The sequence below is a fragment of the Pyrus communis genome, chromosome 4 (genome assembly GCF_963583255.1).
Source record: "Pyrus communis chromosome 4, drPyrComm1.1, whole genome shotgun sequence".
NCBI lineage: Eukaryota > Viridiplantae > Streptophyta > Magnoliopsida > Rosales > Rosaceae > Pyrus > Pyrus communis.
Genome location: NC_084806.1, coordinates 26,012,366 through 26,025,888, shown reverse-complemented (window position 1 = coordinate 26,025,888; position 13,523 = coordinate 26,012,366). Strand labels below are relative to the sequence as shown.

The 13,523-nt window shown below is 39.1% G+C and overlaps 2 protein-coding genes across 4 annotated transcripts; one reads left to right on the top strand and one right to left on the bottom strand.

Annotated features, from left to right (window-relative positions):
• The first annotated feature begins 3,731 nt into the window (after positions 1-3,731).
• On the top strand, positions 3,732-4,210 carry LOC137732892 (uncharacterized). The gene is made up of 2 exons (XM_068472146.1): positions 3,732-3,924; positions 4,032-4,210. Exons 1-2 carry the CDS (start codon positions 3,732-3,734, stop codon positions 4,208-4,210), a joined length of 372 nt encoding a protein of 123 aa, XP_068328247.1.
• A 3,735-nt stretch (positions 4,211-7,945) lies between these two features.
• On the bottom strand, positions 7,946-13,523 carry LOC137731820 (two-component response regulator-like APRR2). Of its 3 annotated transcripts, none has more exons than XM_068471051.1 (13): positions 13,333-13,523; positions 12,853-12,894; positions 12,286-12,506; positions 11,670-11,749; positions 11,463-11,529; positions 11,282-11,328; positions 11,053-11,130; positions 10,420-10,956; positions 10,055-10,195; positions 9,390-9,710; positions 9,233-9,301; positions 9,043-9,132; positions 7,946-8,392 (listed from the first exon to the last, which is right to left on the bottom strand). In XM_068471051.1, exons 3-13 carry the CDS (start codon positions 12,413-12,415, stop codon positions 8,228-8,230), a joined length of 1,725 nt encoding a protein of 574 aa, XP_068327152.1. In that variant the 5' UTR covers positions 12,416-12,506; positions 12,853-12,894; positions 13,333-13,523; the 3' UTR covers positions 7,946-8,227. The 3 variants fall into 3 exon arrangements, with proteins under 3 accessions (XP_068327152.1, XP_068327153.1, XP_068327154.1); XM_068471052.1 differs by lacking the exon at positions 13,333-13,523 and adding an exon at positions 13,070-13,300; XM_068471053.1 differs by lacking the exon at positions 12,853-12,894.

Here is a 13,523-nt window from a genome sequence, read left to right as displayed (position 1 = left end):
AGCTCTATTTAGGACAGAACATCCACGTCCATACATAACATAGAAATCACACTTGGTTTGGAAAAGTGCAGGATTTCAAGAAAATGATTCCTATAATATACTGGGAATCCTTTTTTATAATCATCCACGCCTGAAACGTATCTTAATGCCTGAAAGTTGGATAGGATGGCCTTTATTTTGAATTTTCTTGTTCTTGATTCTCATGCAGATAATAAATTTAAAAAATGGGTCTTATTTTTTTTTTTTTTTATACCGTGTTTCATTAAAGTGGAATTAATACTTTTTTTTTTCCTTTCCATTCACTCGATCATTTTCGTTTCATTAATTTTGTTTGTATCCTCCTTTTTAGAGTTGGGCCAAGATTTTGCCCTCTAGTCATCTTTTGTGCACTCCGCATGAACAGACCGATCAAAGATGTGAGTGACGTCGATCACACTGATATGGGAAGGGGGAAGAAGATTAGAGGTACAATCAAATATCTGTTACTACTCCCTAACCTTCCATTTTAATTTAATGTTTCTATCCAACAGCCATGGTTATTGGCAAGAACTTATTGAATCCATTGTTTGGGCTCATAATAAAACAAGGCATAAACCCCCGACCCGACATTCATTAGTTCCAAATGAAGAATGAAGAGTACCATGCCCCAGAAAGTAGCTGCTCCTATATATATATATATATATATATATATATATATATATAAAGGCATGATTTTACTAACAAGCTAGAAAAGCCATTTCTACTGTGGATTTTTGACCACATTCTCTAAAGGGCCCTTTTATCTCTTCCTTCTTTAAGCTTGGGTTATGGAAGAAAGAGAAGAAGGAACCGAGAAGAAAGTAACAACAACACCTGGTTTTATTACCAGACTGTTCATGATGTTTCGATATTTTCTGGAAAAAAAAACTCATTGTCTCCCCCTAAATATATATGTATTTTAGGTCTAAACTTTTATCTTTTGTGAGGGAAGAAACCAACAACCATACTTTTTTTTCCCCCTTTTCAAATCCAATTTTAAAATGAAAATTGGATTGAGTAAGTTTTATGGGCGAACGACGAGAATAGAATACGTGCATGGTGGATTCACAATCCACTGCCTTGATCAACTTGTCTACATCCGCCCCCACCACTCATCAATGCATGGTGTTCTTTTACTCATCTCTAGATGGCAAGATGTTTCAAGCAATGCCATCGTCTACTTGAAATACAACACCAGTATTAAAAATCTTTACTTCACTATTATGTTACTCAATACACTCGCAAATAATATTTATGGGGGCCCGTGCGTGTGTTTGTTGTGGGGGGATGCTGAGGCAAAAGGTCTCGGGGAGCGCACGGGGGGGGGGGGCATTTGAAAACGGATTCCGAAATGCAACAAACCTTTAACCAGCAGGTCAGTTGCAAATCTTCCCCCCCCCCCGGGGCACGTAGAATCTAGTGCATAGAAGTGGACTTCCACCCAAATGATTCTGCTAATCCCAAAAAAATAGGGACCATTTATGATTAAGATCCCAATTCATGGATCTCTTGGTTCAAGAAATAAAAATAAGTGGATCGAGTCCATTTTTCGCAATTGAACAACGAACGTCACTACACACTTGGAAAGTGTTGTGGCAGGAACCACGCATGAGAAACTTGGATAAACTCAACGCCACTATTCTTGAACAACTTGGAGTCGGGCATTTTTTTTGCAATATTATGGATATGAAAATGATGGAAAAAATTGGATCCTTTAGGTCAGTCTGGCTGATTCTTTGTGCCCAGTTTTGGTGTAGCAACTATGTTTTGATTCATCCTCTTTTTCTAGGTGTGCAGTGGCATGTGTTTAATTCGATGCAAAGCGAATAACCTTACCAGGGCTTGACATGCCGTGAATCCTCTTGAAAAAGATGGGTGCCGTTTCGGGAATGCAGACACAGGTGGTGCATGGCTGTCATCAACTCGTGTTGTAAGATACACCAAATCCGCATTTCAAAATCTTAGAATCCTATCACTTGGACTACTTTCGTAATGGTAGAATGGCAACTGGGCCCTGCAATGGTAGAACCTGGTGAACTAAACGTACTAAAAATAAACCTTTTCCTCTTTTACGAAATTCCTAACTAGCCGTAGTTAGCCTAAGGACCAGAAAAATTAAGGAACCTGCGAATATTGGCAAAACTACAACTAGCGTTAACCAAGGAAAAACATTCATGTTAAAAACCAGAAAAACATGTGCTCAAAATAAATAGCTTTTGAGCGCAAGTTTTTGTCGGTAAAGGTAAAAAAATCAAATGTGTTCAAGTAGAGTTAAAGTGGAATTGATCCTTCATTTTTCCCTTTCCATTCACTCGAATCTCTTTCATTTCATCATTTATTTTGTCTATATTTTATGCGACGCAAATAATTTTTCCTGGAAGAGTTTATTTTATTTTTATTTTTTAGTGGTTGAACAATTAACCACTTCTAATGATCCTTTTCTTTTTCTAAATCATGTATGTCATGGAAGAACTAGCCATATTCGCAAGTCCCTCAAAGCAGTTCCACCGAAGGTGGAATAGCCCATCACCTAGTCAAAAAACCAGGCTGGCACCCTGTTAATTCACTCCAGGCCAGCAACTTGCCTGGCACCCAGTCTAAGTTGGTCTCTGGACTAGCCCAAAATTGACTGACCAAGGAGCCGGGCTATTTTCCTGGCGCGTGCAGCTCACTCGCGAATAGGCGCGAGTAAGGGACAAAGGTGTAGGCAGTGGGGCCCGCTGTCAGCCCATTTGTGCTTCACCCGGAAGGAGACGACGTGGCCCTCTGAATGCCGTTGGATTTCCAAAGGTAAAAAAAATTTAAATTTGACTTTTAAAATGGACCGTCCGATCACAGATCAACGGTCCATGTTTGTTTCACCAAAAATAAAAATAAAATAAATAAATAAAGGCCTAACGGTCAGAATTATGAAAAAAATCCAACGATCCAGATTAATTAACTATATTAAAATTTATTAAAAATGATGAAAAATACAGAAAAATTATTAAAAAAATACAGAAAAGTTTTATTTTTTTTTTTCCTATGAATACCTAACCCTCATCTTCCACCTTACACCACATTTCAATATTTTCTACACTTTCTACCAAAGCTTTCATATACTTTTTGTGTGATAGAAATACCAAAAAGCTCATCCTTAATTTTTTTTGTCCATATAAACCATAAATCTCTACATCCATCTTCATCGTTTTCAAATCATGAGTTTTTTTTTACAATGTCTTCTTTAAGGAGAGTGCATAAACAATTTGTGGAGCAACAGAAAAGATTGTTGGCACAACAAGAAGAATTGATCAATCTCGAGGAAGGTGGACGTGGAGATGAGGCTTTCGCAATGGAGGAGGACTCGGATGATGACCATAGAAGGCAGATGGCCTCACATTCCCGTCGTGTCATGGAAGTTGTGGGTCAGATAGCCAAACTCAGACGTGCCGCAAACTTCGATAGAAAAAAGGTAAAGATGAGGTAAAGATATCTTGGAAGATTATTTTATTCCCAACATCGTATTTTCTGATCATGTTTTTAGACATTGTTTTAGAATGCAACGAAGTTTGTTCAACAAAATCATGAGTGCTATTTGCAACCATGATCCATATTTTGTGCAAAAAGAGGATGTTTTTCATGTTCTAGGTCTTCTTTCAGAGCAAAAAATTACGGTTGCCTTGCGAATTCTTGCATATAGAGCATATGCAGATTAAGTGGATGAGATCGCGAGGATGGGAAAAACAACTGTTCTGGAGTCCCTGATGCGGTTTTGCTCTGCAATTGAAGCCCTGTACACCAATGAGTACCTTCGGACACCCATGACAAGGGACATGCGAAGGCTTCTAAGGAAGGGTGAGATGCGAGGCTTCCCTGACATGATTGGAAGCATTGACTGCATGCACTGGACTTGGAAAAACTGTCCAAGTGAGTGGTAAGGAGCTTATGGTGATAGAAAATGAGTCAAAAGTATCATTTTGGAAGCGGTGGCTTCATTTGATACATGGATTTGACATGTTTTTTTGGTGTTCCAGGAGCTCAGAATGACATAAATGTCATTGCTCAATCTCCAATGTTCGACGATCTGCTGCAAGGAAAATCGCCAAGATGCACATATTGGGTTAATGACACTAAATATGACGGAGCATACTACCTTGCAGATGGCATTTACCCAAGGTGGTCCACGTTTGTCAAAACAGTGCCACATTCATAGACTGAGAAAGAAAAACACTTCGCAAAATGTCAAGAGGGGTGTAGGAAGGATGTGGAGCGTTGTTTTGGTATCTTGCAAGCTCGTTGGGCGATTGTCAACTCTGCTACTAGAATGTTTGATGTCGAGGCTCTTCGATCCATCATGATGACCTATATTATTCTCCACAACATGATTGTGGAAGATAAGTATGATTATGATGTCGTCGATGAATATGAGCCGGATCCGATGAACAACTCAAGAACATGTATCTACTGTGCTCATGACCGGACCGAAGATCCTGTGCAACACGAGCCGTTGGAACGGGATGGATGTTACAATGAATTGATCGTTCATCGGTACATTGATGTGCAAGAGCCATATTGGTACGTAACCCGCCAGAATGACTTGATTGAGCACCAGTGGGGATTGCAAGAAGGTGAAGATAATTAAAATAAGCTTGTGGTTGAAGAATAAAATGTATTTGATGAGTTTCTGTAATTTTATTTTAGTGTGTTTTTATTTAAGTTTATTTGATGAGTATGTAATTTTATTTTAGTGTGTTTTTTTTTTTTTTAAGTTTATTTGAAATTTTAACTGAAATTGGTTAAAAATCTTATCTGAAACTATTTTTATTTATTTATTCTTTTTTTAAAAATATAAAATATTTTAAATGGGCTGGGTGCCCGCGCATTTTGTAGGGGTGGAGATCGTTTGTGCCAGCGCATTTTTTTAGGGGTGAAGATGCTTTAGTCTATTGCTGTTCACTGAGGTCTATTACTGTTTACTTGAATGGATAAATACGCTGGGTGCTGGCGCAAAGTCTTTAGAGATGAAACTGCTCCTGTGGTAAAGGCAGATGGCTGAGTAAACAGCCGTCCCTTCCATTATTATTATTATTATTATTATTATTATTATTATTATTATTATTATTATTATTATTTTCACACCAAGGGCGTGGTTGACACACCTCGATCGAGATCAGGGCATACTGGGCGTCACGTGGAAGTGACGTAACCATGTGCACAGTGCGGAAGCTAATAAAATAATAATAAAAGTAGTGCGAATAAATAAAAACCAGCTTTACACAAGTAATAACAAACATGTGCAAGCGTAAGTGTGAACACAAAGTTCAGAGCACGAAGACCTAATGCAGTCCGGGAGAAAACGACACAACAAAAGCACACCCGAAGGTGGTCCTACACTGGTAATAGTCTGTCAGATATGCCGGGGAAATCCTCAGGGAAGCCACCAAACGTGCTAGCCAACTAGAACTTGGAGGGGCGCAAAACAAAAGCGTGAGTGGGCAAAAACAAAGCTTTTCAAAAACCATTTAATAAATAAGTTCTAACCCCTCACCGTAAAACCTGTATACTTCCCAGAAAATATAATATACATATATATAAATCATGCTCAGAAAATATGCTATGCCAAAACCTCGAAGTAAAATGCAAGTGCTCAGGTAATATCACATCAATGCCATATACTCTGTCAGCCGGAGTCACCTGACGTGACCTGTACGGCTGAATCTAGAGCCAAATCTCCAACTCACTAACTATACTTGCACACGAGTCGGAACCACCTACAGTGGTCTGTACGACAAGCCTGGGTGTAATATAAGTACGCTCAAGTGCTACGATCACGTGAAGGCTGGGCGAATAATCGCGAGTCACCTATGAGTCGGAACCACCTAAAGTGGTCTGCACGACAGGACTGTGCACCTAACTTGGATCCAAGATGAGCGTGTGGTGCGGGAGGTGAACATCACGTGAAGGACTGTGCCCGACTCTGGGCGGGAGCACTAACACCGGGGGTGCAGGTTATGAGCTCTCTAAGCATCTCAAATCACTACTGAACGTAAACATAAATCATAACTCACCTGGCACTTACTTGTGCGTCCGTAGCACCAAACATATATAAACATATGCGATTCATAATGCGTAAATAAATGACAAACTATAAGCATGGCATATAAACGAATAAACGTTTCATTTCACTTTCTGGGAAAAGTATAAGTATATAGGTATATACGGAAAACCAAAAGCCCACTCACTGGTATGTGGAAGGGTCGTAACCCCCTTGCCTCGAGTGACCACGCTCGTCCTCGGGATAGGTATCACCTATATGCGAAACAACTATAAAAACGTTAATTTTAAAACACATAACCAACATTATGAAATAACTTCTCATACAATGCTCAAATGGGGTGTATGAATACACCAACGTGATCTACTCAACCTCAGGAACATCCCCATATTTTTAGAAAAATTTTTCACCGCCGCATGCGCCGGCCACGCGCAGGCACATGCCTGGCACGCTGACGGCGTCAGTTAACACCGTCAGGAATATTCCGTTAACTTTAACGGATTCCGTTAACGCCGTTAGGAATATTCTGTCCAAACTGACGGAATATTCTATCGTCTTCTCCGGCGAGGCTCCGGCGCCGGAAAATCGTAAAAACTTCAAATCTTCATATCTTCTTCGTTTTTCAACCAAATTTCACAAAATTGGTACCAAATTGAAGCTTACAACGAGAGGAACAAATTCATACCACTTTCAAGTGCTAAAACACACGGAATCTTGCCGGGAAAACACCACCAACTCCGGCCAACCTCGAAACTCACGATCCCGACGTCCAAAACCTTCAAATGAACCACCCCGAGCCTCCTAAGAACCTCACCAAGCTTCCTACAAGCTTGAAATTCCCAAAAACACAAGAATTAACTTGTGCATGAACAGTGACAAAATCGGGGTATCCCGAGTTCGACGTGAAAATGAAGGTATCCTTACCTGAAATGGGTATGGTTGAACTTCTACGGACCTCACGAGCATGGATATGTACTTTGTTTCTTCGATCTATGAAGATTACAAGGTTTTGGGATATGTTCGTACAAATGGGATAGGAAATGGGGAAGGGAAATGGCACGGGACAGGGTGCAGGGCAGGGAAAGGGTGAGGGAAATGTGGGAGAGTATGTGTGTGGTCCACATCCTACCAACAACAAACCAAAAACAGCCACACAACGAAAATTCATACTAGGGGCAAAATCGTCCTTTCACACTTACAGTTTAAAAATTTTCGGAACGGGCTGTCACAGTGGTTGTTATAACGGGCTTAGCAACGGTTACTAGTCCATGTTTGGTGCGAGTAAAGACAGAATTTTACTGAAATTAAGTCGGATTCGTGTCAACAAAATGCTTTATCAGGCGGTCTTAGCAAAACCCTCCCTCGAAAAGGTAGAGGACTGCTAAGACTGCTTCGCCAAAACCTTTCCGTTTGCTTCGCATCACCTTGTCTGCTTCGCACCTCTTATGCAACCACAGCAGCTTGAAATCCTCTGCAACCGTATCTTCTTACTCAAAATGCTTCTTGGGTGGATCAAGTTTTGAGTCCTCGTTGATCTTGAGCTGCAAGATCGGCGCAGCTAGAGAGAGTGTGGAATCGAAAATGGTGCCGCCGAAGAAGACGAAGCAGACCAATGAGAGCATCAAGAGAGAGTAGAGACGGGAGTTGGATGGGAAAAGAGGGAGAGCTTTCGACAGAGTTTTATAAAAGGAAAAGGAAAAAGAACAGAAAAAAATAAAAAGGAGAATTAATTTTTATCATTTTGCTTCTTAGTACGACATTATACCAAATATTTTATTAAGTCAGTTTAGTTTAATCTATTCTAAACCAATACAAATTAATATCTGAAACTAATCTAGTTCGAGATAATATGTGCAACAAACACACTAGCTAGGCCCTTATCTTTTGGAACTATTAACAATGAGCAATTTTGAATAATTTCGCCACGACGGGGAAACGTGTCTAATTCATGGCCATCCCAATTGTCAAATGTCAAAAGCTTACTGTCTCTCTCCGTAGGGAGCGCTTTGGATGACGATCGATGATGTAGTCTCGTTCTCCTTGACCCCACGGCCTCACAAATCAAGTGTCCAAAACATGTTAAAATTTGACAGAAAAAGAATACCTTGGTGCCTAAATTGTACACGTAGTTATGGACTTTGACTTGATTAGCTGAGTGAAGGGAGGAGAACAACACTAGCCCTGTGTATGGGAGCCGTTGATCTGAGGAATGTTGCAGATGCCTTGCCTTGTTAGCTCAGCTAGTACACCTTCGGTGGAAGGAGGCTTGAGGCCTAAAGGGAGGGGTAGCCATGGCTTGCTTATTGCCTCCTTCATAACCTTGTCAACCACCTCTTCTGACTGCAGAATATATATTACCCTGACGGTTAGATATGTCCCAGAGCTATCATTGGCACTTCAAAAGGACTGAAAATATATACGTGACAACCATTTTGAAGTACTAATAACGATTTCCGTCAAGTAATTCTGCATGCAAATAAGTGTTTTGAAGCCAAAGTAGTCATAGCGTATCATAAAATGTATTGTCTAATTCAAGTAGCAAATGATTCAACCGAAATTTTAGCCCAGCATGGATAAGCATTATATTGGTGCAGACACAAAATCGTTCTCGATCATATAATTGAATGAGTGGCTTTTCCTTGTTCATTTTGATTTTTATAATGCTTTTCACACAAAATGATGACAAATTGGACAAATAACAGTTGAAGGCTAAATTTCACTTTTGGTACCAGTAGTTTATCAAACATTGCAATTCAAAAACGAGTCCCACTTTGAATTGCAATGTCTGGTAAACTACTGTTGGTTAACCTCGTGAGCCCCTCGTCACACGGAAGGGCATTTCAGTCAAGAAAATGAACAGACATTCAAGGCCTCGCGCTTGAAATTGTGTGTCACAGTAGAAATTCAAGGTTTTCACTAAGTTTAATTAGATGCAATGTCCAAATTTAGAACAACGTGCATGAACGAAGAAGCTGGGTTTGTGGTGTTACCAGATGAATGTTGAAAGAGTTTCGTGGCATGCTGTACCTATGGCCGTTTTCAACTACATGACCTCCTGCACTTCGAAAACCTGATGCATTCTGCAATTTTCAAACAAATGAGTGTGAAACAACACCTGTGCGTATATATTACATATATAACCAAAGTGTAGTAGAAATTTTAATTCATTGGCATACTCACTTGAGGATAAGAGGAATAGCCACCTTGCTCAGGTGGCATTACTGGGCAACCCCATGCTTCAGCTTGCATCTGTATGGTCTAGGGTTTAGGGTTTAAACACAAACAGATTTTATTTACAATATATATTTACTTGTGAGGATGACGGACAATACATTACCCCTGGATAAGGGTTCCAGTACTGCCAACTTTGATCTGACAGTTGCCAATGAGAATGGGGATAGCCAGGTTGGCCCCACATCTGGACGGTGGCTGGATGACTGCCGGCAGGTGGCTGTGATCCCCACATAGGATAGGCCGGTGGCATTGATAGAGTGGTATTGTTGTAATGATATGGAGGGAAGGCCATGATAGGCCTGTGACTACGAGGATAATAACTCGTTTGGTGAATTGGATCTCTAGCACCTGGAGGATGATGCGGCCACAGCAATCTCTGGTCTTCATCCTTGGGTAGAATGTGTCTCTTATGCATGCGATATTTCTGCTTGCATGGTAACAATACTAATCAATCATCTCATGTTCACAAACTAAATGCCAAATATGGTATGAACACTCAACAAAAAAGGATTAACTAAAATAACTGAGCTTCAACTGGCTGGTAGAAGAGTTTTTTGGACACAAATTTTATCCCATTCATGGGAATCGATAGGATAGAGCTGAGCTTTGGATCATCAGCAATCATAGGAATGTGTTTCGGTAATTATAATATAACGAGTATAAAAATGTTTGCTTGCAATCGCAACCTGAAATTGTTCAATCACTCAAGGAAATGATTATAACGAAACAGAACATAATTGGTTATCAAAGAATTAGAAAAATACGCACCTGGAGATGGCTTGCTACATTATGCCTCGTCAAACCTTCAGTTTTCATCAGATCTAGTATTCGAGAAGGAATGGCTTGATCCACACCCAATTGCTCTACTGCCTTCACAAATTTCTTATGCAGTTCAGGTGTCCAATCTACCTGAAACCAAACATAAAATCGCAAATGTAATAAGATTTCCAAAATCTTCAAGTGCGCTTACGTACTCAATAATTGAAGTAGCACAGCTTAGTACATAATTTTCCAAGAGGACAACTAGTGCAATAATGCATGACCAACACACATAAATGTTGTCTGCACTAGTAAGGGTATGAATTGAAAAAGCTCAAACAATCTATCATGATATTGACTGTTAAATTAAGTACCTTCATCTTCTTCCGATTAGATTTGCATGAAGTATTGGGAACTGATGCTTTACTCAGATTTTCAGCAGCACCACCATTATCATTGCCACTGTCTATATTATCCGGGTGATGGGACATATTAACCTCACTCTTAGACCCATCACCTGAGTCATTTTCCTCTTTAATCACCGTCTTCCTAGGCATATGATGAGGTTCTCTCGTGTGAAGATTCCTTTCATCAATTGGATTGCAAAACATAGTTTCGATTGATTTAGATTCACTGTCATTCTCCCCGCTCACCTTCTCTGACATGCAGTTAATTTGATATTGGCAATCTCCATGATCCAGTAATCGTGATCCTTGTTTAATCTGCGGCGTTGAAGGAGCTGGGTACTTATCACTCCCTGCTGATTGTTCTTGGTCATTTTCATGGACCCGTGTAACGTTTTCTGTTTCTATTGAGATTTTACAGTTCTGTTCGGCCTGCAACATGGATACTACTGACACTTTGACAGGCTTGAGCGTTTCAGAGATGGGACTTACTCCTGCATTGAATGCCTGCTCAGGATTTACAAAATCAGAAAATTTCTACTTGCAAGAATAGCATAATACTTTGTTGTAGATCTTGAAACAACTTTTCCATACTCGACAGACCTTATGGACCACATGCTGCCAAATATTCCTAAGTTTGTCCTCAGAGACTGGTTTAAGCAGGAATTCAACTGCACCAAGCTGAAAATAGACCGACATGACAACATATGAGGGAAATGAAGTTAGAAACTTCAGTTGTGGTTTGAGTATTAAAACGGTAGAGCTAAACTTGAATCACAAAATTGTCGGTTCCATTGAAGCGTTAATTAACAGGTCAGAGAAGATAGCTTACTGCTATACACTTCATCATGGTGCTCAGGCAATGAATGTTTGAAGTCACTGTAAGAAAGAACTAAGCGGGTTAACAAACAAAATGATTAAAGAACTAAAATAGAAACGAACTAAAAATCACAAAATTCAGAACACAGTTTCATGGCGAACTTAAAATGGTTAGAATTACTTTCTGAACTTACTAATGATAGGCAACTCTTTAGCAGTTTCAAGAAATTGGAAACCCCAATGGCCATTGTTTGCATTTACCTGGGACCAATGAACAGAGTGGATTGCTTTTGTCATCAAAACATTTAAATTAGCTATTAAGAATCATTGCTCTGCAGAAGCATGTTAAACTTCTTTGAAAATAACAAAATTACGTTATAGTTTCGTTTTAAGTTCATTACCTCAATAATTGCAACATGGAAACTTTCAGGGTTGCTTGAAAATGCTGACAATGCTTCGGTTTCATTGCAGAATTCAGTAACTGCAATCAACACAATAATGTTACCCAAAATGTGTATATGCAAGCCAAACAGCGAAACAAACAGATTAAACTAAAGCAGTATAGTCATTTAGAATTAAACCAGCACTACTATATATGTCATTAAGCTATTTAGATCTAAACAGCTTAAATTTTTTTTCCCTGCATTCAACACATCTGTTTAGCTCAGAGAGTTACATTATTTTAACTCAAACACCTAGCCAACTATTCATTTTAACAAAAAACGTAAACAAAACAAAAAGGGAAATAAAACCAATGGTGGGGTTGAGAATTGCAAGCATTGATCCTTCTTCCATGGTCAGGTAGCTTCCTAAGCTCCATACGACTAAAATCCAAATCGACATCTAAACGAAATAGAGAATGCATCTATATAAACAAGCATTATAATTAAGATGCTTTTGAAAATGGAGACCAGCATACTCCTGGAATGATAATGAACAAATGAGAAAAAAGTGAAATTAATATGTTTCTAGTTTCGGAAACAAAATTGTTTTGCCAAGAAAGAAATAATCTCTAACCAATATAATCCATTGCCTCAAGGTTTGATCTTATCTGGGAAGCAGAAGTGGTGTCTCCATCAAGCAGAAGAACTCTGAGGCCCTTCGGGAAATCGTTCCACTGCTGCAAATCATTGGCAGTGCAAACCATAGCTGGTTTGGCATCCTTTCTCAGGCTGCTGTCCTTGCGTACTGCTGTTGCAGATCACAGCTTTTAACCAACACCATCTAATTAATCAACTCTGCAAGATTAATCAAAACGAGATTTATAAAAGTAAAAATAAAAGATTGTTTAGCCAACCATCTTTTCTTGATCTGACAATATCAAGGTAAATAAAATAAACCATATGAGTAAGTAAATCACAATAGACTAAACAATTTATAAACTGGGGTGCTGCTAACTTATAGATTCCTAGTACATTTTGGAAATCTAGGGACACCCCATTATTCAAATTATGCATTAGGTCTTATTTTCTACCACTTTTTTGTTATTTTCTGGAAAAGAAAAAAAAGATAGAAGAAAGAAGAAATTAGACAGAAACCAGATGATAAGAGTTCTCAATTGGAACAAGTAGAGAGAGATTTTACCCAAGTCTGAAGATCTTATTTGCTAATGCTAATTTTCCAGAACTACAGATAGACAAAAACCAATTGTAAGATCTTTGTCAAATAAATAAAAACTTGTGAAAGGTACAAGAAAATGGGAAATTCTTGAGAGTGAAAACTAAAACAACAGACAGTAGTATATGTAAGATCTTTATCATCTAGAAGAAAATGATGAGGTTAACTTAAAAAAAGGCAATACCGTCTGAAACAAAAACTGGGAAATTCTTGAGAGTGAAAACTAAAACAACAGACTTCACAACTTAGGCAAAGGCATGCACGGACGTATAATTAAGCTCAAAAGCTCCAGAAAAGACAGCACTATAATATAGCTTAAGAGTAAGTTCCCCAAAGCGAAAAAGTTAAACACATACACTAACACGATCGATGTCGGTCAAAGAAAATGCAGTGAAAGATAAAATCTCTCTTACTCTTTACCAAACACAAATGGATAAAAACTGTCACCTCAATTGTGGAAAGAAAAGGCTTTTTCTCCCTCCTCTTTCAGGTCCTCTTCCACTTCTTGGATGTATATAGAAAGCTGCTTATAAGTTATAACAGAGAGAGAGAGAAAGAGAGAGAGTGAGAGAGAGAGAGAGAGAGGCTTGAGTACGTTTTCTGAAGGCTGTCTGAGACCTCCTCTGCCCGCATTTACC